Source organism: Aulonocara sp. 'chitande type north' Nkhata Bay, linkage group LG20 (genome assembly GCF_057382095.1).
Source record: "Aulonocara sp. 'chitande type north' Nkhata Bay isolate Kocher_YH1m ecotype deep benthic linkage group LG20, A_spYH_male_GT1.1, whole genome shotgun sequence".
Taxonomy (NCBI): Eukaryota; Metazoa; Chordata; class Actinopteri; order Cichliformes; family Cichlidae; genus Aulonocara; species Aulonocara sp. 'chitande type north' Nkhata Bay.
In genome coordinates this window covers 37993221-38020134 of record NC_141363.1, presented here as the reverse complement: position 1 = coordinate 38020134, position 26914 = coordinate 37993221, and the positions used below count along the sequence as shown (strand labels likewise).

Genomic DNA, 26914 nt, shown 5'->3' with positions numbered 1-26914 from the left:
TGTTCTTAGCAGATTTTTTCTTCCATACTGTTGAATTCCAGTTACCACATTTCTGGTCATATGACATCCCGAGTGCCCACTTAAAAAAAATCCCCACAGTTAATTCAACATTAGAACAAAATAAAAATATCCATCCATCCCTCCATTCGCTTCCGCTTATCCTTTCCAGGGTCGCGGGGGGCGCTGGAGCCTATCCCAGCTGTCATAGGGCGAAAGGCGGGGTACACCCTGGACAGGTCGCCAGTCTGTCACAGGGCCAACACACAGGGACCGACAACCATTCACACTCACATTCACTCGCACATTCACACCTAGTGACAATTTGGATTAATCAATTAACCTATCCCCACAAATAAAAAAATAAAAATATGTTAAAGAAAAAAAGGTTTGCTCTGTGATGAAATACTAAATAAGCATACATTGTACAGAGCACTAACAATGACAACAATCCTTTAGCCTGTTGATCAGAGAGAGGCAGTCATTATGTCCATTTAAAACCTGTAATCACAGAGCACATCGTTTCTGTGAAACTATAAAGTCCCATATGATCCTCATCATGTCCAGTGACTTCAGAGTGGATCCTCCCTGTCATCCGGCCAGTGTTTGATGTGTGGCAAGCAGCACAGAAGCAGGATAGCTGAGGACTTTAAAAGAAGAGCAGAAAACAGGAATATGTAGTTGTAAATGTAAATATCAGTGATACTTGTCTTGTCAAAGGGAATAAAATAATGAAAATGTTAACTTACACACTCATTTAGGGAGGATCTTGACACTGCACAGAGGAGGCACAGTCAGTCTGACAATGATGGTGATCTCCAGGGATGTTTTCCTGCAGCAACATTCCTGCCAACTGGCCATATGATCCAGAGTAGTGGGTTTGTAATGAACAGAAAGGTGTATATGTTAGGTAGTGTGCACTCAGAGCTGGTCCTAAGAAACAAACACATCCTGTAATAAACTGAATACCTGTAGTAGTGCTGCTGCAAATATGAAGCCCTTCTATCATGAGTGGTTTCAAAGAAGGTGTTTTGGAGGCTCAGTCACAGAAACTGTGCCGTCTGTTCAGTCCTGAGTGTCTCAGCTCTGAAGGGGATGGATCACAGAGGGAAACACCTGAGTACAGACATTACAATACACTCTAACACTCCTAAGGTCAAGTGAAAACACAATTTAAACACTTCACAAAGAATGAATACATGTTTTCATGGAAATTATGTCATTAACCCTTTTTGTTGTGAGTAAATCTCACCGGCTGCTTGTGGGACAAGCTAGAAGGAGGACTTATCACAGAATCTCTCCTGTGCTCCAGATGTGAAGTCTCACGCTCTGATCGTATGGCGATGAAGATGGTGATCATGAAGTTTCTCTGATCTGTGGCATTACAGTTTCTGGCTGCTATGTGCTTCACATTGTTGGATTTTACATGTGAAGCTTGGAGAAGACACAGGAGGACTGTGTCTTGCTTTAAAAAAAAAAAAAGAAAAAAAAAGGAAACCTAACAGGAAAGGAAACCCCCCCCCCCTCAACTCCCACCGTACCCTCCCCCCCCTCCCACTCAACTCCCCAACCTCACACCATCCAATGTCTATACAAATGTAGGGTATCAGCTGGTAACAGAAAGCAAGTGTAACATATGCACTACATATGTAACACTGCTGAAACATTTCTGGCCAGAAATGTGCAGTTATCAACCCAGACCCACCCTGATGATTGCACTGGCCAGAAACATGATAAAAGCTCATAAAAATTTATGTTTCATAGTAAAATTGGTCCAAAAATATAATCGTATACTTTTGAAAAAGTTTAAAGTTTATAACAAACCAAAATAATAACATTTTTGTAAATGGTATTTCAAAATAGAGGCACACATAAAGTGGCTTAACTGTCATTATTGCTGTAATTAGGTTTGTTTGTTTTTTTAAAAAGCAACCTTTAGTCATTATTGTTCTCTCAGAAACAATGAAGAAGCTGTTGAACATTTATGTGTTGTGTAGGCAATCCTCTGGTCCACCCTCCCTCCCTCCCAGCCACAGTGAGACTGGGGCAGCCTGGCAGGATGTTGAAGCCTGGCTGCAGAGAGGATATGCCTACACTATTCATTTTAAACTGCTATATTAGATTTTTCTGACATTTATAGGTTACTGTTAGTGAATTTTAGATTTTCTGTAATAAATAAAATTTTCATCTTTTACTGATATCATTACTTAATTCATGTAATTGTATTTTATGTAAACAATTCAAACATTATACTGCAATGCAGGGCGTCAACTTTTAAATATCGCTCTACTTTATGTCTGTGAAGGTTCTCAGTCATCCAGGTCATCGTAGTCAAAGGAGCTTGCAAAGAAAAGCGTCTGGACTTCTTTCTGGAGTTCAAGCATCGCTCTACTTTCTTAAGTCATTCAAAAATATAGATATTACTTACTGTATTCAAAGATCTAGATCATGAATCATCACAGGACAATACACAGTATACTGGGTCATGGTAACTATGGTAGGTCTTCATGACTCCAGAATGGAGACATCGATCTGACTGAGAAATGAAAATTAGGTCAAGCAGTGTGTTCTTCTCTGTGGTAGGGGCAGTGATGACCTGTGCGTATCCCCTAGACTCAAACAGCTCCAGGATTGGTTTGTTTGCACTGGATAAAACATTCTCATTAAAATCACCACAAACTATGATGGGATGACAGTCCATGATCTCCAATGAGTCTAATAGGCTTACCAGGTTTTTCAGGAATGGCCTCAGAGTGTAGTCTGGAGGTCTGTATACAACTGCAATCAGAGCACTGACTGGTGCTTCAACCTTTAAAGCCAGAAATTCAAGGTCAGTTACATTATGGATGTACTGTTTTTCATGCACTTGAATGTCACTTTTCACATAAACAGCAACTCCACCACCACTTCTGTTTGCCATCTGGGGAAAGTTTGTGTAGGACAGGTGTCTGTTGCGTTTGAACAAATTGTAATTTTCCAAGTGGAGACTCTCTGCGACAAAAGAGCCCCGCAGGTGTGTTTCTGTTAGGCACAAAACATCTGCTAGACACAATTCATGGTGACTTTTGATGTCATTAATGTGAGCTGGCAGTCCCTCTGTATTATGATGAACAATGGTGAAAACCTCTGACCTGCTCAGTGTTTGCCTCACGTGTAGAAGAGGCATCATGTCATCAAGGTTGGCTTGTCTCATGTTCTCAAGCGCTGCAGTGATTTCTGGGTTGGTGAATATTTTTTTCTCCTCCATATCAAGAAGATACAGTCCACTGAGAGACGTCACTCTACTGACAGCTACGTAGGCCATGCCGGGCTCAAAAATGCTCTTAAGAGAGACAACAGCTGATGTGGTTGTCATACCCTGTACCTTATGTATTGTACATGCAAAGGCCAGCTTCACTGGGAACTGTCTTCGTACCACTCCTTTCTGCTTCAGATTCTCCTCTGCTCTCTCAATGTACACCATGTCGTCTGCTGGTGTGCGGTTATTCTTTCCAGATGTCTCATTATCCATTTTAAGTCCAAGCTTGATGATGTGTTGGTCGTTTTCAGAGTGAACTACTCTAAGTAGTATTCCAAAAGCTCCATTAACCAAACCATTTTGTATGTCAATGTTTCTGGTGAGCATGACACGAGCTCCTTCTGCAACTTTCAGTGTGTCTGGTAACTCGTTTTTACCTCCTTTCAATGGTCTGTCTTGAAGTGCCATTCTGCCAGTTCTAGGATCTTTTCTATAATCATCTGCATGGATGTCAATGATATGAGTGTGGAGCAGAGCCAGTGTTGCAGAGTTGTGTGCATCCACTTCTTTATTAGTTGCAAAAATGTGCAACGCATCAGTTGGACAAAGGGCTGGTTCAGTTATGGCCTGTGACAACAAATTTCTATCTGCTTCGCAATGCTCATCCAACTTTCCTTTCACACGAATTCTGTTCAGCATCTCTGCAAAGACAACATCATCTTTCTGACGCATAATCTCAGTCAGTGTGATCATCTGAAAATGCTCCCGCCACAGGTCGATCTCAGACGGGTCGTGCACACAGAGAGGTTTAGACTGTCGCACTGGGGGTAGCTGATAGAAGTCTCCGACAGCAATGACTGACATGCCTCCAAAGGGTCTCCGAGTCCCTTTGATCTGTTTGAGTCTTGCATCTACATATGCAAACAGATGTCTTGACACCATAGACACTTCGTCAATGACGATTATTTCAGCATTCAAAAGTTCTGATCTGACTTCATCCAGCTGATTGCCAAGTCCCTGAATGGGAGGTTTTAAGCTTCTAGGCAGCTTGAGAAGAGAATGCAGTGTTGTTCCAGAAATGTTAAAAGCTGCAGTCCCAGTGAAAGCAGTTAACAGGACAGTGGGTTTTGATATGTCAACGTCGTCTGCATATCTGGGCACTTTGCTCAGTATCTTAGATGCTTCTGAGTAGATGCATTTGATAAGATGTGATTTTCCTGTTCCAGCACCACCATTAATATAAAAGAAAAACTGCTCTGGATTTAGAGCACAGACTCTTTTAATGCACCAGTCTCTAACTGCATAAAATATGCAGGCTTGCTTCTTGTTCAGATTCTGAAACATCTGACGTAACAATGTGGGATCAATAGCAGGGGGTTCCCTGATGGCTCTGACTTCTGTTGAAGCATCAGCCTGACGGCTGTAGTCGGGCACATCTTCCTGTTCATTTTCATTGTCTCGCTCTCTTTCTTGTTCGACAAGTGGCAACCTTACGAGATCTGATTCAGGTGCCAGATTACACCATTCGTCAGTCACACCTCTGTTCTGCTCATATTCCTCAACAGCGCTCTCGATCTCCTCACTGTTTTTCTCATATTTTTCTCTGTTTCTTTTGACAATGTGTTGCACGTACTCAAGATGGTCAGTACCTGGTAGCTGTACACAGCCAGCACCATAGAAAGCCTGATAGGTTGGCAACGATGGTGTTTTCAGTTCGTGGTCTGAACGATGAGGAAGGTACAGTTTAAGCAGTCTTCCGTAATATTGCTCTGGATGTTTTTCTTGTGAGCAGCGGTGAAATCTGATGATAGCAGGCTTATTGTTTTTGCGCCTTTGCACAAACCCCATCTCATTGAGAAGGGGCAAAACATCTTTACCTTTTTTCTGTTGGCCATAGACAATCCTGCAAGTAGCAGCAAAGTCTGCCATGCACATCTCCTCATACTCTGGTGTTTCAGGTCTGGCTTTGTATTTGTCATTCAAAGATGTCATCCAAACATTGGAAGACTCAGGTGTTGTGTTGTCCAGAACTGACAGGGGACGACTCATTTTCACAGGATTATCATCAGTTGGAATGAATATTACAGCACGTGAGCATTGCTTCATGTGAAGACCACATGCACGAGCAACACACTCCTGTGCACTGATCTCTCGCTTCTTTGAATATGCCTGCATGACGGCTCTCATTTCATCGCACTCATTTACACTGTCCTTATGGGAGTTCTCAATGACAGTTTTCAGGTACTCAGATAGCCCGCCCTCTTTTTTTGATATATATTTCATTAAATAATTTGCAGCACCAAAAGCATCTAAAACAAAGCTTATGTCGATATTACTGTTCCAGGCTTCAAGCAGATGTGGATTATAGCCGTTTATCCAAGAGTCTTTTGGATCACGCTTTAGTATGATCGTACTCCTCATGTTCATTTTATTCAGGTATCTCTCATATTCTGCATGTGTCAACTTGCATCTTTCCAAGAGCTGCTCTAAACTCATGGAAGCAGTTTCAGGTTCATTCAGCAGCTGGTTCAGTGGTCTGAGCTTGTTCTTTGCCGTTTCTACTTCCAGTGCATCATCCTCACTGGGTCTTGTGATCATTGTCTCATTGCAGGGTGGTTTGGGAAAACCAAAACGGCACCCGGAGCTTAAACTCCTAAAGCATGTCTTTGTGTGGTTCTTACTGTGTTTTTGCACTTCTGTTACTTTTTTGTACAGTTCAGGTTGTTTATGTGGATCAGGCAGCTGAGCTGTGATGTATTTGTTTATAAAATCAAGAACAGTTTGCTCATCATCCTCCTCAAACACAGGAGCACCTTCTACCCACAGGAGGCAGTGTATGTGTGGGCTTCCTCTGTGCTGAAACTCAACTCTGTAAAAGTAGTCAATGACTTTGCCAAGTGGCTCTGCGGGAGATAAGAGTAAATCTCTGAATAATGCTTCAACTCTCTTGTCAAACATGCGCATTGTTGTGACAGGATTGCTTCTCAGGATGTCACACTTTGCTGACCAGTCGAGTCCTTCAAAATTCACTTGTTCACCTTGCTGCCTTGTTATTGCCTCGATCACTTCAGGCCAGCGCATTTCAGCAGCTGAAAATGTGCAAAAGAACGTGGGAGTTCCCAACTGTCTGATCATGGCAAAAAGATCTCTTGTTGTTTTCTCCCAATAGGCTGGGGTTCCTCTCAGAGGCTGCATGAATCTCACTGCATCTTTATTTCGCACCAGTTTCTCCACCTCATGTTTATCTTGTAACATGCCTGAGGTTATTTTTCTACCATCTCTGGTCAGAGGCTTTGCCTTCCTTAACTGTACTGTCATGCTGGATGTAGCCAAGTGTATTTCAGTCACAAACTGTGCAAAGAATAAATAGTTTGTGTCTTTGGCAAAACGATCATCAATGCAGAAAAGTCTTGATTTGAAATACCCACTGGGGGATACTTTGATCAGCCTTCTTTCATCAAGTGTGTTTTGGCCTGTAGGAAACTGCACAGGGAAGGCCATGGCCTCCAGTTTAGGTGTTTTGAAAAAACTTATTGGATTGTTTCTCTCTGCAGGAGCAACAGAGTAGATTCCTTCACTGAAACATAATATCTCCTCAGCCACATCAGGGGGCTGCAAACAGGACTCGAGTGCAAAACCACCATTAGTCAGTCCATCTGCTTGCTCTGAATCATCTCTCATCTGTTCATGCGATTGTTCACCATCACAGGGTAACATGTCAATGTCCTGTTCATTTATATTTTGTGCTTCACTCAGTGCATTTTTCTCACAGCTGTCAATTTCCATTAAATCAGCCTCATCATAATCGTCCTCATTCATGTTTTCATCATCATCATCATCATCATCTTCATCAGGAAGAGTTGGATCACACAGCTCAGCATCATCTCTGATGCTCACATCCTTATACTGTGGATGAATCTGCTTGAGTTTATGCAGTGCTTGCACAAGTTTAGACCAGCTTACAGTCTGAAACAGCTGATGACCTTTGTAAGACAAGCGTCTCTTCAATTTTACTCTCATGACCTGAGAATTAATTCTCAATCGAGGTAGTGTTTCAACAGTTTCCTGTACCTCTGATGGGACACAGACCACATTTCCTCTAATTGCTCTTTGTCTGCCTTTGGGAAGAGGAATGATCTTGGCAAATGGTATGCACTTGGCTATGAGATGTCTCTCCAGTATGTTGAGATCAGAAAGTTCAGCTGGAATATCAGCAAGATCCAACTTATTGGCAACAGCAAGTGCTGGCATGGATCCATTTTTAAGATGATCGTGGCAGGTGTGACATATCCACTCTCTCTTTCTCTCATCAGGCACTTTGCACTGCTCATTTCTGCAGTTTTCATCACAAACATGAACAAACTTTCCTGTCAAACATGTTGTAACTACATGTGGGTTTTTGACATAATTTGACCTTGTGCAGGGTCGTACTTGGTTTGGAAATGAAGCCTTGAAGCATACAGTACATGGGTATGATGGTCCAGCTTTGATTTGTGATTTGAACACAGATATGGCCTCGTTGATCACACTGTTGTCACTCTCTTGGGTTTGTCTGTTCACCCATCTGTATTTCCTTTTTATTTTCATGGCACATCTCATGTTGTGCATAATCCTAAATGCAAGATTACTTTGATACCTGTCTCGCATTAGTTGTTTCATCAGTTGTCTCTGTCTCTCTCTGAATTCAAAGTTTTCTCGATACCTTTTAGTGATGTAGCTTTTTTTCTCCTCTCTGAAATCAGTATTCTCATAGTAACGTCTTTTTATATATTGTTTTTGTTTTTGTCTAACTTTAGCATTCTCACAGTAACGTCTTTTAACATACTGTTGTTGTTTCTGTCTGAATTCTGCATTCTCACAGTAACGTCTTTTAACATACTGTTGTTGTTTCTTTCTGAATTCAGCATTCGCATGGTAACATCTTTTCATATACTGTTGTTTTTTCTGTCTAACTTCAGGATTGTTTTTATATGCCTCGCTTGTGCAAGATTTTTTCTTTTCTTTGTAATTTTTATTTGAAGCATACTTTTGTCGTTCTTTCCTTTTTTGGTTTTCTTTTCTCTGATTTCTGGGTTTCTCTGATGCCATTAATCTTCTTTTCATTTTGTGCCTTTGTTGTTTATTAACTTTTTTCAGTTTTTGTAAAACTATATCAGAAAGGTCACAGGCAGCAACATTTTTTATTGCAGCATTTGATTGACATGAAAAAGCATCACTTGATGGAAGGAAACTTAATTCACTGCATAGTTGTTCAGTGGGTATATTAGGAGGTTCATTCTGATCTTCATATGATGTGAATTGAGTCACGTGGACTTCTTTTTGTTTCACCAGTGGCGTACAAATGGACATTTGACAAAAGATATTTTCAGTCGGATCAGTGGTTGTGTTTCTCCTTGGAGTAGAGGAGTTTGCTTCATCAACAGTTGTATCAGAGTGAGTAGGTGCCACAGCAGTGGCAGCTGTTGGTCTGCAGACTGTGTCTGTGATAGTATCACTCAGGTTGACTGTGCTCATACTGTAGAACTGCACAGGCTTCAGTTCATAGTTACAAGAGGGTGATATCTCCATCATTTCATAAGAATCTTGTAGCCTCTTAATCATGTCACTGAGGAGTGTGAATTTCAGCATCACAGCTGTACCACGATTACGTGACTGTAGTAATAGAGGAAGACCACTGGGTGTTCTGGAGTGTGGGTCAAAGAAACCATATTTGCCTGATGTGGATCTGAACACTGCGATACACAATCCACTCATAATCAGTAAGGCATACTGCACATCTGACAACAGGCAGCTCAGTCCTGCTTCTAAGCTGAGAAAGGTATCTACTGCCTCCTCTGGAGGTTCTTCAAATGTCCCATACCGGGAAGGCTGTGTCATGTTGACATGATACATAGACCTGCGAGCATCAACTTTGTCTGGCAGCTCATCGGTAGCCAAATGAATATTTTTAGGAAATCTTTTCTTGGCCTCTTTGTACATCACATCACCTTTATCCAAGACCAGATTAAGGTCAGCTGTAGTCATGTTTTCATTCTCATGAAGGAAAGCAAGAAATGTGAGTGAGTTACATGTGCACTGCTTGTTTCTAGAGTCTCCATATTTAGGATGAGCCTGGCTGCGAGATGCACAGACATGTATAACAGAGGGCTGGTTTTCAAGGTTCACTCTTTCTGCATGAGATGGTCCTGCCACATCACTGTGACAGCCTCTTTTCAAAAAATCAGCATAACCCACCTGTGGGTTACATGACACCTCATGTTGTTCATTAAATTCATGCTGCAGTCCACTCTTTACAGCATCAGCATAAGATACCTGTTGTACATGTGCAGGAACATGTTGACCTGCCTGTTTGACACTGTCAGAATTGGTCTTTGTAGACACACTGTCTTCTGCAGAGCTCTGAGGAAAATCAAACTCAGCTTGTTCACATGTTGGTACTTTGTGAAACTCATGAAACTTTTTCCAGCGTTGTTTTGCAGCTTGTGACTTTTTCTGCTTCCTTGGCATTTTCACACACCTGCAAGTGTTTCTTAGTCTCTAGAAAATATGTTCACAAGAGTGGCACACACCAGGAGATGTTGTCTTTGTTTTTATATTTCAGTTTTTATTTGTCTTAAACAGTTGTCTTTCGTTTGACAGTTTGTTCTTCAGTTGAGAGAATATTATGCACTCTCTTTATTGGCTTGGCATTTTTCAGCAGCAAGCCAAGAGTGAAAAACAGGTAGAGAGAAAATTTAGAAGAGAGAACAGGCAGAGCAGGAGAGACACGGCTGGGAAATCACAATCAAACCGTGAATTAGTTTTCTTTGTTTGTTCAGTTTGTTCTCAGGTAGAGGCAATATATGCACTCTTTATTGCTTTAATGGCTTGGCGTTTTTCAGCAGCAAGCCAAGAGTGAAAAACAGGTAGAGAGAAAATTTAGCAGTGAGAACAGACAGAGCAGGAGAGACACGGCTTTAAATCAAACCGCAGATTTTTCTTTGTTTGTTCAGTTTGTTCATAGGTTGAGGCAAAATATGCACTCTTTATTGCTTTGTTGGCTTGGCGTTTTTCAGCAGCAAGCCAAGAGTGAAAAACAGGTAGAGAGAAAATTTAGCAGAGAGAACAGACAGAGCAGGAGAGACACGGCTTTAAATCAAACCGCAAAAGGATTGTTGGTTTGGCAAAATTTCTCACAAACCACAGAGTGAAATACAGATGGAAAGAAGGCAGAGACAATAGGTGGAGCAGGGCAGAGGATAGAGGGGTTGGGGGGTTGGGATGTGAGAGAGAAGACTGGAGATCTGGTCCTTGTTCTTCTTCTTCTACACACTCTGAACAAAAAACAAGAAAAAAATAATAATTTTATTAAAATTATATCACATGGTAATTGTATGAACTAAATGTGACTACTGCAAAAGGACAAAACAAATATTCAAGCTAAACTGTTGTCGGCTGCCATGTGCAAAAAGTTGCATAATTGGGCACTTTTTAAAAGAATAAATATTTAATTAAATTCAGCAATAATATTTTTAAATACAAATATGATTGAGTGAATCATTAATTAATCACATGTAGTGTGACTACAAAAATGTACGAAAAAAATATTTTAGCCCAATTGTTAAGCTGCACTTATGTGTATTTATTATAAAATTGTGTTTAAAAGGTCTAGCACAAAGTTTGAACCCATCACTTTACAGCTTATATTAGTCATATTATTTTTTTATTTTGGTCTACTTCTCTTACAGTATGTGCACACCTACCAGGCAAAGCACAGTGTCAGTCAGGTTCCTGAAAGAAACGAGAAATAATACGTTAGTTGTCTGTACAGTGTTATCAGACTAACAGAAATACAAAGCCCACACGACATGATACACTGAACTTCTAGTCAGCAGGGTAATTATAGAGTAATATAGCACACCAACTGATACAGCAGTCATTTTACAATTCAAACTAGTTAACTGAAGTATTGCCACTTATGTAAGGCTACTGTTAGACTGTTACTAGCCTTAGCATTGCTGCTAGCGCTAGCATTCCGGCTAGCATTAGCACTTCAGTTAGTGTTAGCATTGCAGCTAGCGTTAGCATTGCAGCTAGCGTTAGCATTGCAGCTAGCGTTAGCAATGCTGCTAGCGCTAGCAATGCTGCTAGCGCTAGCACTCTTACTGTTAAAACTGAGCCACAATGGCAATAATAAAGCTAATTTCTTACTTTTGTCTCACTGACCAGCAAGAAATATCACAGGAATATTATTTTTGTCAGTTAACAACTGCTAAGGCTAGTGTTAGCACTATAGCTAGCGTTAGCATTGTTGCTAGCATTAGCATTGAAGCTAGCGTTAGCACTGCTGCTAACAGCAAAACGTAATAAACGTATATAAATGATAGCGAAGGTTATTCTTTTTTCTTTCTTTCTTCTTTGAATTGTTTTTAACTCTGTTGGACTTGATATGTGAGTTTAAATGTCAAACATGTATTTTTTCCATCATAAAAATAAAACACTGCAGTACTGAGTGTACTGTACTTACCACAGCAGAGAGCAAAGCGGAATGACGACAGTTGGTCCAGTGATAGGTTAAAAACAGATGAGGCGTTCAGGTGGTGCTTGGAAATTTGACCATCAGTTTGAACAGCAATAATGAGCATATACATGTCTGTGTGTTGGTCTCTGTGTGTGACAGACATAGAGAGATAGAGGGAAAAAATACACTATACTAGTGTAAAAATTGGTCCTTTTTGCCCAAGTATAAGCGAATGAGTGACATACAGAAAAACAGGGCAACTGGCATTAAATGAGCAAATAAAAAGTATTAAATCTTGAACTGTTTTGTGGGTTTTATTTTAAGACTACTTTGAGTGTATTCGTGGGGAGATAAACTATACAGACTATAAACAGAGACATTAAATGAGATTAGGTTAGTTAAACGTTAGTTAAAAGGTGGGGAAATTAACTACAGACCGATAGATGCTGAGAGCTTTAATTATCCAGTCAGAAAGGATGATTTTGAAGTCATCAACTGACTCCAACTGCCCAGATCTGAAAAACCTTTGTGCCAATCACAATGCTCTACTTAGTTGGCATATACTAACTAGTGACAAACTATTAATCTGTGGCAAAACCCTGTCAAATCTGTCTTATTGTACTTTTGAAAAAGTTAATCTTACTACAATCTAACATTTTTAGGTTTAACCTTGGCAGAGTGAGAGAGAGCTCGTTAAGCAGGCAGGTGTGAGCCTGGTTGCTATAGTGACAATGGCTCCATACACACGACACAGACATGCACCTCACTTTTGCTGCTTAAAATGAACAGAAAAGTCAGGCCGAAACAAATCGTTCCCATATGAAAAGTACAAGTCGTATTGACGAAATTCTTTCACCGTGAGCGACAGCAGCTTCTAGTCTACTGAATTCTCAGTTTTCATGCCTGTGGAGTTTCTTATATGGACGTGGTGACAGTGTAAAGACACCATGCTCTTCTGATTTTCAAACGAACCTTCTGAGCCATTTTAACATTAGAGTCTATGGAAGAGTTGGAGGGAGGAGGCTGCGCATTGGTGACATTTATGAAAGAACCATAACACCTAGTACAATAGTAAACACATTGGATGAAAGAGGACAGCGATGGCTACGTTTTGAGGGTAAAATCATACCTGTAGAGCAAACGCTGCGGACACAGCAGCAGTTTTAAAAAAGATTTTAAGATTAATTTTTTTGCTCCTCTCACTCTAGCAGTTGAGCTGCCTCACTCTAGCCCCAACATTCCGTCCCATACACACCCATTATAAACTCTGAAACGGGTGAAAAAACATCATGAAACTTAAACTGGAACTGAAGAAAAAGTATAATAGATATTGAAAAGATAAATACAAGTTGAATAGTTGAATGTCTTGTCTTCGTTTTAAAGTTTGAATGGTGGCTCTATGTCAATGTATGTGGAAGTAGTAAGAGTTTAAAAATGAATAAGTTGAATGAGAATTTGAAGGGTCTCCCCATTGAAATACATGGGAAATTTTGGGAAATTTTTGTTGAATAAAGTTGAATAAAATTAAAAATATAAATGTTAAAAATGAGAAAAATAGAAGCAGTCATGTCCAAAAGAAGGGGAATCTAATGGTGTTTGAATGGTTTTTCTAAGTTGAACGGTTTTGAAGGAGTAGGAGTACAAAAAACGTACGGAATACAGAATAAAATAGAATAAAGATTAGAAGAACAATACTGTGAATGCTTTTCAAGCATTCACACTAACTAGAAAGTGCATTTTCTGAAGAAACTGCAGTGTGAATGCTTGAATCTGAATGTATGCACTGAAATGAATTAATTACTGAATTTAAGTTAAAAATCTTGAATGAGATAAAAAAAAAACAACCCGAATTTAACCTGAAAACAAAAGTGCTGAACTGCTAAAAGCTGAAGGTTACACGGAAGAAGAAGTTGGAAAAAAGCTGAAAATGTTTTAATTGTAAATTAGAAAAACCTAAGAAATGAGAAAAGAACATTTAGAGTCAGAAAACATCTGAATGAATATTAAAAGGTCATATTCTTTGAATCACTGAATGACTCAAATGTGATCCCTCCACTTTGATCCACACAGTTTAAAAAGTTTAAATGCCTGAGCTTTGAAAGATACGGTGTTGGAAAGAGAACAATAATGGCGACAATTTGAGGGTAAAATGATGGCTGTAACACTGTGGACACAGCAGCAGTTGAAAGAGAAGTGCTTAAGATGAATCTTGGTACAGTGGCAGGCAGAGCTCGTTAAGCAGGCAGGTGTGAGCCTGGTTGCTATAGTGACCGCACCCAATGGCTCCATACACACGTACACAGACATGCACCTCACTTTTGCTGCTTAAAATGAACAGAAAAGTCAGGCCCAAACAAATTCTTCCCAAATGAAAAGTACATGTCGTATTGACAAAATTCTTTCACCGTGAGCGACAGCCATGTCTAGTCTACCAAATTCTCAGTTTTCATGCCTGTGGAGTTTATTATATGGACGTGGTGACAGTGTAAAGACACCATGCTCTTCTGATTTTCAAACGAACCTTCTGAGCCATTTTAACATTAGAGTCTATGGAAGAGTTGGAGGGAGGAGGCTGTGCATTGGTGACATTTATGAAAGAACCATAACACCTAGTACAATAGTAAACACATTGGATGAAAGAGGACAGCCATGGCTACGTTTTGAGGGTAAAATCATACCTGTAGAGCAAACGCTGTGGACACAGCAGCAGTTTTAAAAAAGATTTTAAGATTAATTTTTTTGCTCCTCTCACTCTAGCAGTTGAGCTGTCTCACTCTAGCCCCAACATTCCGTCCCATACACACCCATTATAAACTCTGAAACGGGTGAAAAAACATCATGAAACTTAAACTGGAACTGAAGAAAAAGTATAATAGATATTGAAAAGATAAATACAAGTTTAATAGTTGAATGTCTTGTCTTCGTTTTAAAGTTTGAATGGTGGCTCTATGTCAATGTATGTGGAAGTAGTAAGAGTTTAAAAATGAGTAAGTTGAATGAGGATTTGAAGGGTCTCCCCATTGAAATACATTATAAATTTTTGTTGAATAAAGTTGAATAAAATTAAAAATATAAATGTTAAAAATTTGAAAAATAGAAGCAGTGTTGTCCAAAAGAATAGGAATCTAACGGTGTTTGAATGGTTTTTCTAAGTTGAACGGTTTTGAAGGAGTAGGATTACAAAAAACGTACGGAATAGATAAAATATAATAATAATAATAAAGATTCGAATAACAATACTGTGAATGCTTTTCAAGCATTCACACTAACTAGAAAGTGCATTTTCTGAAGAAACTGCAGTGTGAATGCTTGAATCTGAATGTATGCACTGAAATGAATTAATTGCTGAATTTTGAGTTAAAAATTTTGAATGAGATAAAAAAAAAAAAACAACCTGAATTTAACCTGAAAACAAAAGTGCTGAACTGCTAAAAGCTGAAGGTTACACAGAAGAAGAAGTTGGAAAAAAGCTGAAAATGTTTTAATTGTAAATTAGAAAAACCTAAGAAATGAGAAAAGAACATTTAGAGTCAGAAAACATCTGAAAGAATATTAAAAGGTCATATTCTTTGAATCACTGAATGACTAAAATGTGATCCCTCCACTTGGACCCACACAGTTTAAAAAGTTTACATCTCTGAGCTTTGAAAGACAAGATGTTGGAAAAAGAACAACGATGGCGACGTTTTGAGGGTAAAATGATGGCTTTAACACTGTGGACACAGCAGCAGTTGAAAGAGAAGTGTTTAAGATGAATCTTGGTACAGTGGCAGGCAGAGCTCATTAAGCAGGCAGGTGTGAGCCTGGTTGCTATAGTGACCGCACCCAATGGCTCCATACACACGGACACAGACATGCACCTCACTTTTGCTGCTTAAAATGAACAGAAAAGTCAGGCCGAAACAAATCGTTCCCAAATGAAAAGTAAAAGTCGTATTGACAAAATTCTTTCACTGTGAGCGACAGCAATGTCTAGTCTACCAAATTCTCAGTTTTCATGTCTGTGGAGTTTATTATATGGACGTGGTGACAGTGGAAAGACACCACGCTCTTCTGATTTTCAAACGAACCTTCTGAGCCATTTTAACATTAGAGTCTATGGAAGAGTTGGAGGGAGGAGGCTGTGCATTGGTGACATTTATGAAAGAACCATAACACCTAGTACAATAGTAAACACATTGGATGAAAGAGGACAGCCATGGCTACGTTTTGAGGGTAAAATCATACCTGTAGAGCAAACGCTGTGGACACAGCAGCAGTTTTAAAAAAGATTTTAAGATTAATTTTTTTGCTCCTCTCACTCTAGCAGTTGAGCTGTCTCACTCTAGCCCCAACATTCCGTCCCATACACACCCATTATAAACTCTGAAACGGGTGAAAAAACATCATGAAACTTAAACTGGAACTGAAGAAAAAGTATAATAGATATTGAAAAGATAAATACAAGTTGAATAGTTGAATGTCTTGTCTTCGTTTTAAAGTTTGAATGGTGGCTCTATGTCAATGTATGTGGAAGTAGTAAGAGTTTAAAAATGAGTAAGTTGAATGAGAATTTGAAGGGTCTCCCCATTGAAATACATGGGAAATTTTTGTTGAATAAAGTTGAATAAAATTAAAAATATAAATGTTAAAAATGAGAAAAGTAGAAGCAGTCATGTCCAAAAGAATAGGAATCTAATGGTGTTTGAATGGTTTTTCTAAGTTGAACGGTTTTGAAGGAGTAGGAGTACAAAAAACGTACGGAATAGATAAAATATAATAACTAGAAAGTGCATTTTCTGAAGAAACTGCAGTGTGAATGCTTGAATCTGAATGTATGCACTGAAATGAATTAATTACTGAATTTTGAGTTAAAAATATTGAATGAGATAAAAAAAAACCCGAATTTAACCTGAAAACAAAGGTGCTGAACTGCTAAAAGCTGAACGTTACACAGAAGAAGAAGTTGGAAAAAAACTGAAAATGTTTTAAATGTAAATTAGAAAACCCTAAGAAATGAGAAAAGAACATTTAGAGTCAGAAAACATCTGAATGAATATTAAAAGGTCATATTCTTTGAATCACTGAATGACTCAAATGTGATCCCTCCACTTTGATCCACACAGTTTAAAAAGTTTAAATGCCTGAGCTTTGAAAGACACGGTGTTGGAAAGAGAACAATAATGGCGACAATTTGAGGGTAAAATGATGGCTGTAACACTGTGGACACAGCAGCAGTTGAAAGAGAAGTGCTTAAGATGAATCTTGGCACAGTGGCAGGCAGAGCTCGTTAAGCAGGCAGGTGTGAGCCTGGTTGCTATAGTGACCGCACCCAATGGCTCCATACACACGTACACAGACATGCGCCTCACTTTTGCTGCTTAAAATGAACAGAAAAGTCAGGCCGAAACAAATCGCTCCCAAATGAAAAGTAAAAGTCGTATTGACAAAATTCTTTCACCGTGAGCGACAGCAATGTCTAGTCTACCTAATTCTCAGTTTTCATGCCTGTGGAGCTTATTATATGGACGTGGTGACAGTGGAAAGACACCATGCTCTTCTGATTTTCAAACGAACCTTCTGAGCCATTTTAACATTAGAGTCTATGGAAGAGTTGGAGGGAGGAGGCTGTGCATTGGTGACATTTATGAAAGAACCATAACACCTAGTACAATAGTAAACACATTGGATGAAAGAGGACAGCCATGGCTACGTTTTGAGGGTAAAATCATACCTGTAGAGCAAACGCTGCGGACACAGCAGCAGTTTTAAAAAAGATTTTAAGATTAATTTTTTTGCTCCTCTCACTCTAGCAGTTGAGCTCTCTCACTCTAGCCCGAACATTCCGTCCCATACACACCCATTATAAACTCTGAAACGGGTGAAAAGACATCATGAAACTTAAACTGGAACTGAAGAAAAAGTATAATAGATATTGAAAAGATAAATACAAGTTGAATAGTTGAATGTCTTGTCTTCGTTTTAAAGTTTGAATGGTGGCTCTATGTCAATGTATGTGGAAGTAGTAAGAGTTTAAAAATGAGTAAGTTGAATGAGGATTTGAAGGGTCTCCCCATTGAAATACATTATAAATTTTTGTTGAATAAAGTTGAATAAAATTAAAAATATAAATGTTAAAAATATGAAAAATAGAAGCAGTGTTGTCCAAAAGAATAGGAATCTAACGGTGTTTGAATGGTTTTTCTAAGTTGAACGGTTTTGAAGGAGTAGGCTTACAAAAAACGTACGGAAAAATAAAATATAATAATAATAATAATAAAGATTAGAATAACAATACTGTGAATGCTTTTCAAGCATTCACACTAACTAGAAAGTGCATTTTCTGAAGAAACTGCAGTGTGAATGCTTGAATCTGAATGTATGCACTGAAATGAATTAATTGCTGAATTTTGAGTTAAAAATATTGAATGAGATTAAAAAAAAAACAAAAAAAAAACACGAATTTAACCTGAAAACAAAGGTGCTGAACTGCTAAAAGCTGAAGGTTACACAGAAGAAGGAGTTGGAAAAAAACTGAAAATGTTTTAAATGTAAATTAGAAAACCCTAAGAAATGAGAAAAGAACATTTAGAGTCAGAAAACATCTGAATGAATATTAAAAGGTCATATTCTTTGAATCACTGAATGACTAAAATGTGATCCCTCCACTTGGACCCACACAGTTTAAAAAGTTTACATCTCTGAGCTTTGAAAGACAAGATGTTGGAAAAAGAACAACGATGGCGACGTTTTGAGGGTAAAATGATGGCTTTAACACTGTGGACACAGCAGCAGTTGAAAGAGAAGTGTTTAAGATGAATCTTGGCAGAGAGAGAGAGAGAGCTCGTTAAGCAGGCAGGTGTGAGCCTGGTTGCTATAGTGACCGCACCCAAGGGCTCCATACACACGTACACAGACATGCACCTCACTTTTGCTGCTTAAAATGAACAGAAAAGTCAGGCCGAAACAAATCGTTCCCATATGAAAAGTACAAGTCGTATTGACAAAATTCTTTCACCGTGAGCGACAGCAATGTCTAGTCTACTGAATTCTCGGTTTTCATGCCTGTGGAGTTTATTGTATGGACGTGGTGACAGTGGAAAGACACCATGCTCTTCTGATTTTCAAAAGAACCTTCTGAGCCATTTTAACATTAGAGTCTATGGAAGAGTTGGAGGGAGGAGGCTGTGCATTGGTGACATTTATGAAAGAACCATAACACCTAGGACAATAGTAAACACATTGGATGAAAGAGGACAGCGATGGCTACGTTTTGAGGGTAAAATGGTGGCTGTAGAGCAAACGCTGTGGACACAGCAGCAGTTTTAAAAAATATTTTAAGATTAATTTTTTTGCTCCTCTCACTCTAGCAGTTGAGCTGTCTCACTCTAGCCCCAACATTCCGTCCCATACACACCCATTATAAACTCTGAAACGGGTGAAAAAACATCATGAAACTTAAACTGGAACTGAAGAAAAAGTATAATAGATATTGAAAAGATAAATACAAGTTGAATAGTTGAATGTCTTGTCTTCGTTTTAAAGTTTGAATGGTGGCTCTATGTCAATGTATGTGGAAGTAGTAAGAGTTTAAAAATGAGTAAGTTGAATGAGGATTTGAAGGGTCTCCCCATTGAAATACATTATAAATTTTTGTTGAATAAAGTTGAATAAAATTAAAAATATAAATGTTAAAAATATGAAAAATAGAAGCAGTATTGTCCAAAAGAATAGGAATCTAACGGTGTTTGAATGGTTTTTCTAAGTTGAACGGTTTTGAAGGAGTAGGCTTTCAAAAAACGTACGGAAAAATAAAATATAATAATAATAATAAAGATTAGAATAACAATACTGTGAATGCTTTTCAAGCATTCACACTAACTAGAAAGTGCATTTTCTGAAGAAACTGCAGTGTGAATGCTTGAATCTGAATGTATGCATTGAAATGAAATAATTACTGAATTTAAGTTAAAAATTTTGAATGAGATAAAAAAAAAAAACCCCGAATTTAACCTGAAAACAAAAGTGCTGAACTGCTAAAAGCTGAAGGTTACACAGAAGAAGAAGTTGGAAAAAAGCTGAAAATGTTTTAATTGTAAATTAGAAAAACCTAAGAAATGAGAAAAGAACATTTAGAGTCAGAAAACATCTGAAAGAATATTAAAAGGTCATATTCTTTGAATCACTGAATGACTAAAATGTGATCCCTCCACTTGGACCCACACAGTTTAAAAAGTTTACATCTCTGAGCTTTGAAAGACAAGATGTTGGAAAAAGAACAACGATGGCGACGTTTTGAGGGTAAAATGATGGCTTTAACACTGTGGACACAGCAGCAGTTGAAAGAGAAGTGTTTAAGATGAATCTTGGCAGAGTGGCAGAGAGAGCTCGTTAAGCAGGCAGGTGTGAGCCTGGTTGCTATAGTGACCGCACCCAATGGCTCCATACACACGGACACAGACATGCACCTCACTTTTGCTGCTTAAAATGAACAGAAAAGTCAGGCCGAAACAAATCGTTCCCAAATGAAAAGTAAAAGTCGTATTGACAAAATTCTTTCACTGTGAGCGACAGCAATGTCTAGTCTACCAAATTCTCAGTTTTCATGTCTGTGGAGTTTATTATATGGACGTGGTGACAGTGTAAAGACACCATGCTCTTCTGATTTTCAAACGAACCTTCTGAGCCATTTTAACATTAGAGTCTATGGAAGAGTTGGAGGGAGGAGGCTGTGCATTGGTGACATTTATGAAAGAACCATAACACCTAGGACAATAGTAAACACATTGGATGAAAGAGGACAGCCATGGCTACGTTTTGAGGGTAAAATCATACCTGTAGAGCAAACGCTGCGGACACAGCAGCAGTTTTAAAAAAGATTTTAAGATTAATTTTTTTGCTCCTCTCACTCTAGCAGTTGAGCTGCCTCACTCTAGCCCCAACATTCCGTCCCATACACACCCATTATAAACTCTGAAACGGGTGAAAAAACATCATGAAACTTAAACTGGAACTGAAGAAAAAGTATAATAGATATTGAAAAGATAAATACAAGTTGAATAGTTGAATGTCTTGTCTTCGTTTTAAAGTTTGAATGGTGGCTCTATGTCAATGTATGTGGAAGTAGTAAGAGTTTAAAAATGAGTAAGTTGAATGAGAATTTGAAGGGTCTCCCCATTGAAATACATGGGAAATTTTTGTTGAATAAAGTTGAATAAAATTAAAAATATAAATGTTAAAAATGAGAAAAATAGAAGCAGTCATGTCCAAAATAATAGGAATCTAACGATGTTTGAATGGTTTTTCTAAGTTGAACGGTTTTGAAGGAGTAGGCTTTCAAAAAACGTACGGAATAAGAAAATATAATAATAAAGATTAGAAGAACAATACTGTGAATGCTTTTCAAGCATTCACACTAATAATAAAGATTAGAAGAACAATACTGTGAATGCTTTTCAAGCATTCACACTAATAAAGATTCGAATAACAATACTGTGAATGCTTTTCAAGCATTCACACTAATAAAGATTAGAAGAACAATACTGTGAATGCTTTTCAAGCATTCACACTAATAACTAGAAAGTGCATTTTCTGAAGAAACTGCAGTGTGAATGCTTGAATCTGAATGTATGCACTGAAATGAATTAATTGCTGAATTTTGAGTTAAAAATATTGAATGAGATTAAAAAAAAACAAAAAAAAACCCGAATTTAACCTGAAAACAAAGGTGCTGAACTGCTAAAAGCTGAAGGTTACACAGAAGGAGTTGGAAAAAAACTGAAAATGTTTTAAATGTAAATTAGAAAACCCTAAGAAATGAGAAAAGAACATTTAGAGTCAGAAAACATCTGAAAGAATATTAAAAGGTCATATTCTTTGAATCACTGAATGACTAAAATGTGATCCCTCCACTTGGATCCACACAGTTTAAAAAGTTTAAATGTCTGAGCTTTGAAAGACAAGATGTTGGAAAGAGAACAACGATGGCGACGTTTTGAGGGTAAAATGATGGCTGTAACACTGTGGACACAGCAGCAGTTGAAAGAGAAGTGCTTAAGATGAATCTTGGTACAGTGGCAGGCAGAGCTCGTTAAGCAGGCAGGTGTGAGCCTGGTTGCTATAGTGACTGCACCCAATGGCTCCATACACACGTACACAGACATGCACCTCACTTTTGCTGCTTAAAATGAACAGAAAAGTCAGGCCCAAACAAATTCTTCCCAAATGAAAAGTACATGTCGTATTGACAAAATTCTTTCACCGTGAGCGACAGCCATGTCTAGTCTACCTAATTCTCAGTTTTCATGCCTGTGGAGTTTATTATATGGACGTGGTGACAGTGTAAAGACACCATGCTCTTCTGATTTTCAAACGAACCTTCTGAGCCATTTTAACATTAGAGTCTATGGAAGAGTTGGAGGGAGGAGGCTGTGCATTGGTGACATTTATGAAAGAACCATAACACCTAGTACAATAGTAAACACATTGGATGAAAGAGGACAGCCATGGCTACGTTTTGAGGGTAAAATCATACCTGTAGAGCAAACGCTGTGGACACAGCAGCAGTTTTAAAAAAGATTTTAAGATTAATTTTTTTGCTCCTCTCACTCTAGCAGTTGAGCTGTCTCACTCTAGCCCCAACATTCCGTCCCATACACACCCATTATAAACTCTGAAACGGGTGAAAAAACATCATGAAAGTTAAACTGGAACTGAAGAAAAAGTATAATAGATATTGAAAAGATAAATACAAGTTGAATAGTTGAATGTCTTGTCTTCGTTTTAAAGTTTGAATGGTGGCTCTATGTCAATGTATGTGGAAGTAGTAAGAGTTTAAAAATGAGTAAGTTGAATGAGGATTTGAAGGGTCTCCCCATTGAAATACATTATAAATTTTTGTTGAATAAAGTTGAATAAAATTAAAAATATAAATGTTAAAAATATGAAAAATAGAAGCAGTGTTGTCCAAAAGAATAGGAATCTAACGGTGTTTGAATGGTTTTTCTAAGTTGAACGGTTTTGAAGGAGTAGGCTTTGAAAAAACGTACGGAAAAATAAAATATAATAATAATAATAATAATAATAATAATAAAGATTCGAATAACAATACTGTGAATGCTTTTCAAGCATTCACACTAATAAAGACTAGAAAGTGCATTTTCTGAAGAAACTGCAGTGTGAATGCTTGAATCTGAATGTATGCACTGAAATGAATTAATTGCTGAATTTTGAGTTAAAAATATTGAATGAGATTAAAAAAAAAAAAAAAAAAAAAACGAATTTAACCTGAAAACAAAGGTGCTGAACTGCTAAAAGCTGAAGGTTACACAGAAGAAGGAGTTGGAAAAAAACTGAAAATGTTTTAAATGTAAATTAGAAAACCCTAAGAAATGAGAAAAGAACATTTAGAGTCAGAAAACATCTGAAAGAATATTAAAAGGTCATATTCTTTGAATCACTGAATGACTAAAATGTGATCCCTCCACTTGGACCCACACAGTTTAAAAAGTTTACATCTCTGAGCTTTGAAAGACAAGATGTTGGAAAAAGAACAACGATGGCGACGTTTTGAGGGTAAAATGATGGCTGTAACACTGTGGACACAGCAGCAGTTGAAAGAGAAGTGCTTAAGATGAATCTTGGCACAGTGGCAGGCAGAGCTCGTTAAGCAGGCAGGTGTGAGCCTGGTTGCTATAGTGACTGCACCCAATGGCTCCATACACACGTACACAGACATGCGCCTCACTTTTGCTGCTTAAAATGAACAGAAAAGTCAGGCCGAAACAAATCGCTCCCAAATGAAAAGTATAGGTCGTATTGACGAAATTCTTTCACCGTGAGCGACAGCAATGTCTAGTCTACCTAATTCTCAGTTTTCATGCCTGTGGAGCTTATTATATGGACGTGGTGACAGTGTAAAGACACCATGCTCTTCTGATTTTCAAACGAACCTCCTGAGCCATTTTAACATTAGAGTCTATGGAAGAGTTGGAGGGAGGAGGCTGTGCATTGGTGACATTTATGAAAGAACCATAACACCTAGTACAATAGTAAACACATTGGATGAAAGAGGACAGCCATGGCTACGTTTTGAGGGTAAAATCATACCTGTAGAGCAAACGCTGCGGACACAGCAGCAGTTTTAAAAAAGATTTTAAGATTAATTTTGTTGCTCCTCTCACTCTAGCAGTTGAGCTGCCTCACTCTAGCCCCAACATTCCGTCCCATACACACCCATTATAAACTCTGAAACGGGTGAAAAAACATCATGAAACTTAAACTGGAACTGAAGAAAAAGTATAATAGATATTGAAAAGATAAATACAAGTTGAATAGTTGAATGTCTTGTCTTCGTTTTAAAGTTTGAATGGTGGCTCTATGTCAATGTATGTGGAAGTAGATACAGTTTAAAGAGGAGGAAGTTGAATGAGAATTTGAAGGGTCTCCCCATTGAAATACATTATAAATTTTTGTTGAAAAAAGTTGAATAAAATTAAAAATATAAATGTTAAAAATGAGAAAAATAGAAGCAATGTTGTCCAAAAGAATAGGAATCTAACGGTGTTTGAATGGTTTTTCTAAGTTGAACGGTTTTGAAGGAGATAGATTACAAAAAACGTACGGAATACAGAATAATAATAAAATAGAACTAGAAAGTGCATTTTCTGAAGAAACTGCAGTGTGAATGCTTGAATCTGAATGTATGCACTGAAATGAATTAATTACTGAATTTAAGTTAAAAATCTTGAATGAGATTAAAAAAAAAACCTGAATTTAACCTGAAAACAAAAGTGCTGAACTGCTAAAAGCTGAAGGTTACACAGAAGAAGGAGTTGGAAAAAAACTGAAAATGTTTTAAATGTAAACTAGAAAGTGCATTTTCTGAAGAAACTGCAGTGTGAATGCTTGAATCTGAATGTATGCACTGAAATGAATTAATTGCTGAATTTTGAGTTAAAAATATTGAATGAGATTAAAAAAAAAAAAAAAACGAATTTAACCTGAAAACAAAGGTGCTGAACTGCTAAAAGCTGAAGGTTACACAGAAGAAGGAGTTGGAAAAAAACTGAAAATGTTTTAAATGTAAATTAGAAAACCCTAAGAAATGAGAAAAGAACATTTAGAGTCAGAAAACATCTGAATGAATATTAAAAGGTCATATTCTTTGAATCACTGAATGACTCAAATTGTGATCCCTCCACTTTGATCCACACAGTTTAAAAAGTTTAAATGCCTGAGCTTTGAAAGATACGGTGTTGGAAAGAGAACAATAATGGCGACAATTTGAGGGTAAAATGATGGCTGTAACACTGTGGACACAGCAGCAGTTGAAAGAGAAGTGTTTAAGATGAATCTTGGTACAGTGGCAGGCAGAGCTCGTTAAGCAGGCAGGTGTGAGCCTGGTTGCTATAGTGACCGCACCCAATGGCTCCATACACACGTACACAGACATGCGCCTCACTTTTGCTGCTTAAAATGAACAGAAAAGTCAGGCCGAAACAAATCGTTCCCAAATGAAAAGTAAAAGTCGTATTGACAAAATTCTTTCACCGTGAGCGACAGCCATGTCTAGTCTACTGAATTCTCAGTTTTCATGCCTGTGGAGTTTATTATATGGACGTGGTGACAGTGGAAAGACACCATGCTCTTCTGATTTTCAAACGAACCTTCTGAGCCATTTTAACATTAGAGTCTATGGAAGAGTTGGAGGGAGGAGGCTGTGCATTGGTGACATTTATGAAAGAACCATAACACCTAGTACAATAGTAAACACATTGGATGAAAGAGGACAGCGATGGCTACGTTTTGAGGGTAAAATCATACCTGTAGAGCAAACGCTGCGGACACAGCAGCAGTTTTAAAAAAGATTTTAAGATTATTTTTTTTGCTCCTCTCACTCTAGCAGTTGAGCTGCCTCACTCTAGCCCCAACATTCCGTCCCATACACACCCATTATAAACTCTGAAACGGGTGAAAAAACATCATGAAACTTAAACTGGAACTGAAGAAAAAGTATAATAGATATTGAAAAGATAAATACAAGTTGAATAGTTGAATGTCTTGTCTTCGTTTTAAAGTTTGAATGGTGGCTCTATGTGAACGTATGTTGAAGTAGTAAGAGTTTAAAAATGAGTAAGTTGAATGAGAATTTGAAGGGTCTCCCCATTGAAATACATGGGAAATTTTTGTTGAATAAAGTTGAATAAAATTAAAAATATAAATGTTAAAAATGAGAAAAATACAAGCAATCATGTCCAAAAGAATAGGAATCTAATGGTGTTTGAATGGTTTTTCTAAGTTGAACGGTTTTGAAGGAGTAGGCTTTCAAAAAACGTACGGAATAGATAATAAAATATTATAATAATAAAGATTACAACAACAATACTGTGAATGCTTTTCAAGCATTCACACTAATTAGAAAACCCTAAGAAATGAGAAAAGAACATTTAGAGTCAGAAAACATCTGAATGAATATTAAAAGGTCATATTCTTTGAATCACTGAATGACTAAAATGTGATCCCTCCACTTTGATCCACACAGTTTAAAAAGTTTAAATGCCTGAGCTTTGAAAGATACGGTGTTGGAAAGAGAACAATAATGGCGACAATTTGAGGGTAAAATGATGGCTGTGACACTGTGGACACAGCAGCAGTTGAAAGAGAAGTGCTTAAGATGAATCTTGGTACAGTAGCAGGCAGAGCTCGTTAAGCAGGCAGGTGTGAGCCTGGTTGCTATAGTGACCGCACCCAATGGCTCCATACACACGTACACAGACATGCACCTCACTTTTGCTGCTTAAAATGAACAGAAAAGTCAGGCCGAAACAAATCGCTCCCAAATGAAAAGTATAGGTCGTATTGACAAAATTCTTTCACTGTGAGCGACAGCAATGTCTAGTCTACCAAATTCTCAGTTTTCATGTCTGTGGAGTTTATTATATGGACGTGGTGACAGTGGAAAGACACCATGCTCTTCTGATTTTCAAACGAACCTTCTGAGACATTTTAACATTAGAGTCTATGGAAGAGTTGGAGGGAGGAGGCTGTGCATTGGTGACATTTATGAAAGAACCATAACACCTAGTACAATAGTAAACACATTGGATGAAAGAGGACAGCCATGGCTACGTTTTGAGGGTAAAATCATACCTGTAGAGCAAACGCTGCGGACACAGCAGCAGTTTTAAAAAAGATTTTAA

The 26914-nt window shown here is 38.0% G+C and overlaps 2 protein-coding genes and 1 long non-coding RNA gene across 6 annotated transcripts; all 3 read right to left on the bottom strand.

Moving 5' to 3' along the window:
• Positions 1 to 281: 281 nt before the first annotated feature.
• Positions 282 to 3881, bottom strand: LOC147306252 (uncharacterized). Of its 4 annotated transcripts, none has more exons than XR_015126691.1 (4): positions 2726 to 3881; positions 967 to 1083; positions 747 to 850; positions 282 to 644 (listed from the first exon to the last, which is right to left on the bottom strand). XR_015126691.1 is itself a non-coding variant. In XM_086278525.1 (2 exons), the coding sequence occupies exons 1-2, from the start codon at positions 3701 to 3703 to the stop codon at positions 1078 to 1080; spliced, it is 984 nt and encodes a 327-aa protein (XP_086134651.1). In that variant the 5' UTR covers positions 3704 to 3881; the 3' UTR covers positions 282 to 1077. The 4 variants fall into 4 exon arrangements, 2 of the variants coding, with proteins under 2 accessions (XP_086134651.1, XP_086134650.1); XR_015126692.1 differs by lacking the exon at positions 2726 to 3881 and adding an exon at positions 1250 to 1515; XM_086278525.1 differs by having other exon boundaries at positions 282 to 1083.
• LOC147306251 (uncharacterized) lies at positions 3732 to 9761 on the bottom strand. The gene is made up of 6 exons (XM_086278955.1): positions 8027 to 9761; positions 7006 to 7141; positions 5113 to 5265; positions 4585 to 4956; positions 3906 to 4146; positions 3732 to 3735 (listed from the first exon to the last, which is right to left on the bottom strand). The coding sequence occupies exons 1-6, from the start codon at positions 9740 to 9742 to the stop codon at positions 3732 to 3734; spliced, it is 2622 nt and encodes an 873-aa protein (XP_086135081.1). The 5' UTR covers positions 9743 to 9761.
• A 52-nt stretch (positions 9762 to 9813) lies between these two features.
• Positions 9814 to 12540, bottom strand: LOC147306250 (uncharacterized). Its single transcript, XR_015126690.1, has 2 exons — positions 10978 to 12540; positions 9814 to 10548 (listed from the first exon to the last, which is right to left on the bottom strand). It is a non-coding gene; the product is annotated as an uncharacterized LOC147306250 (long non-coding RNA).
• Between the last annotated feature and the right edge of the window lie 14374 nt (positions 12541 to 26914).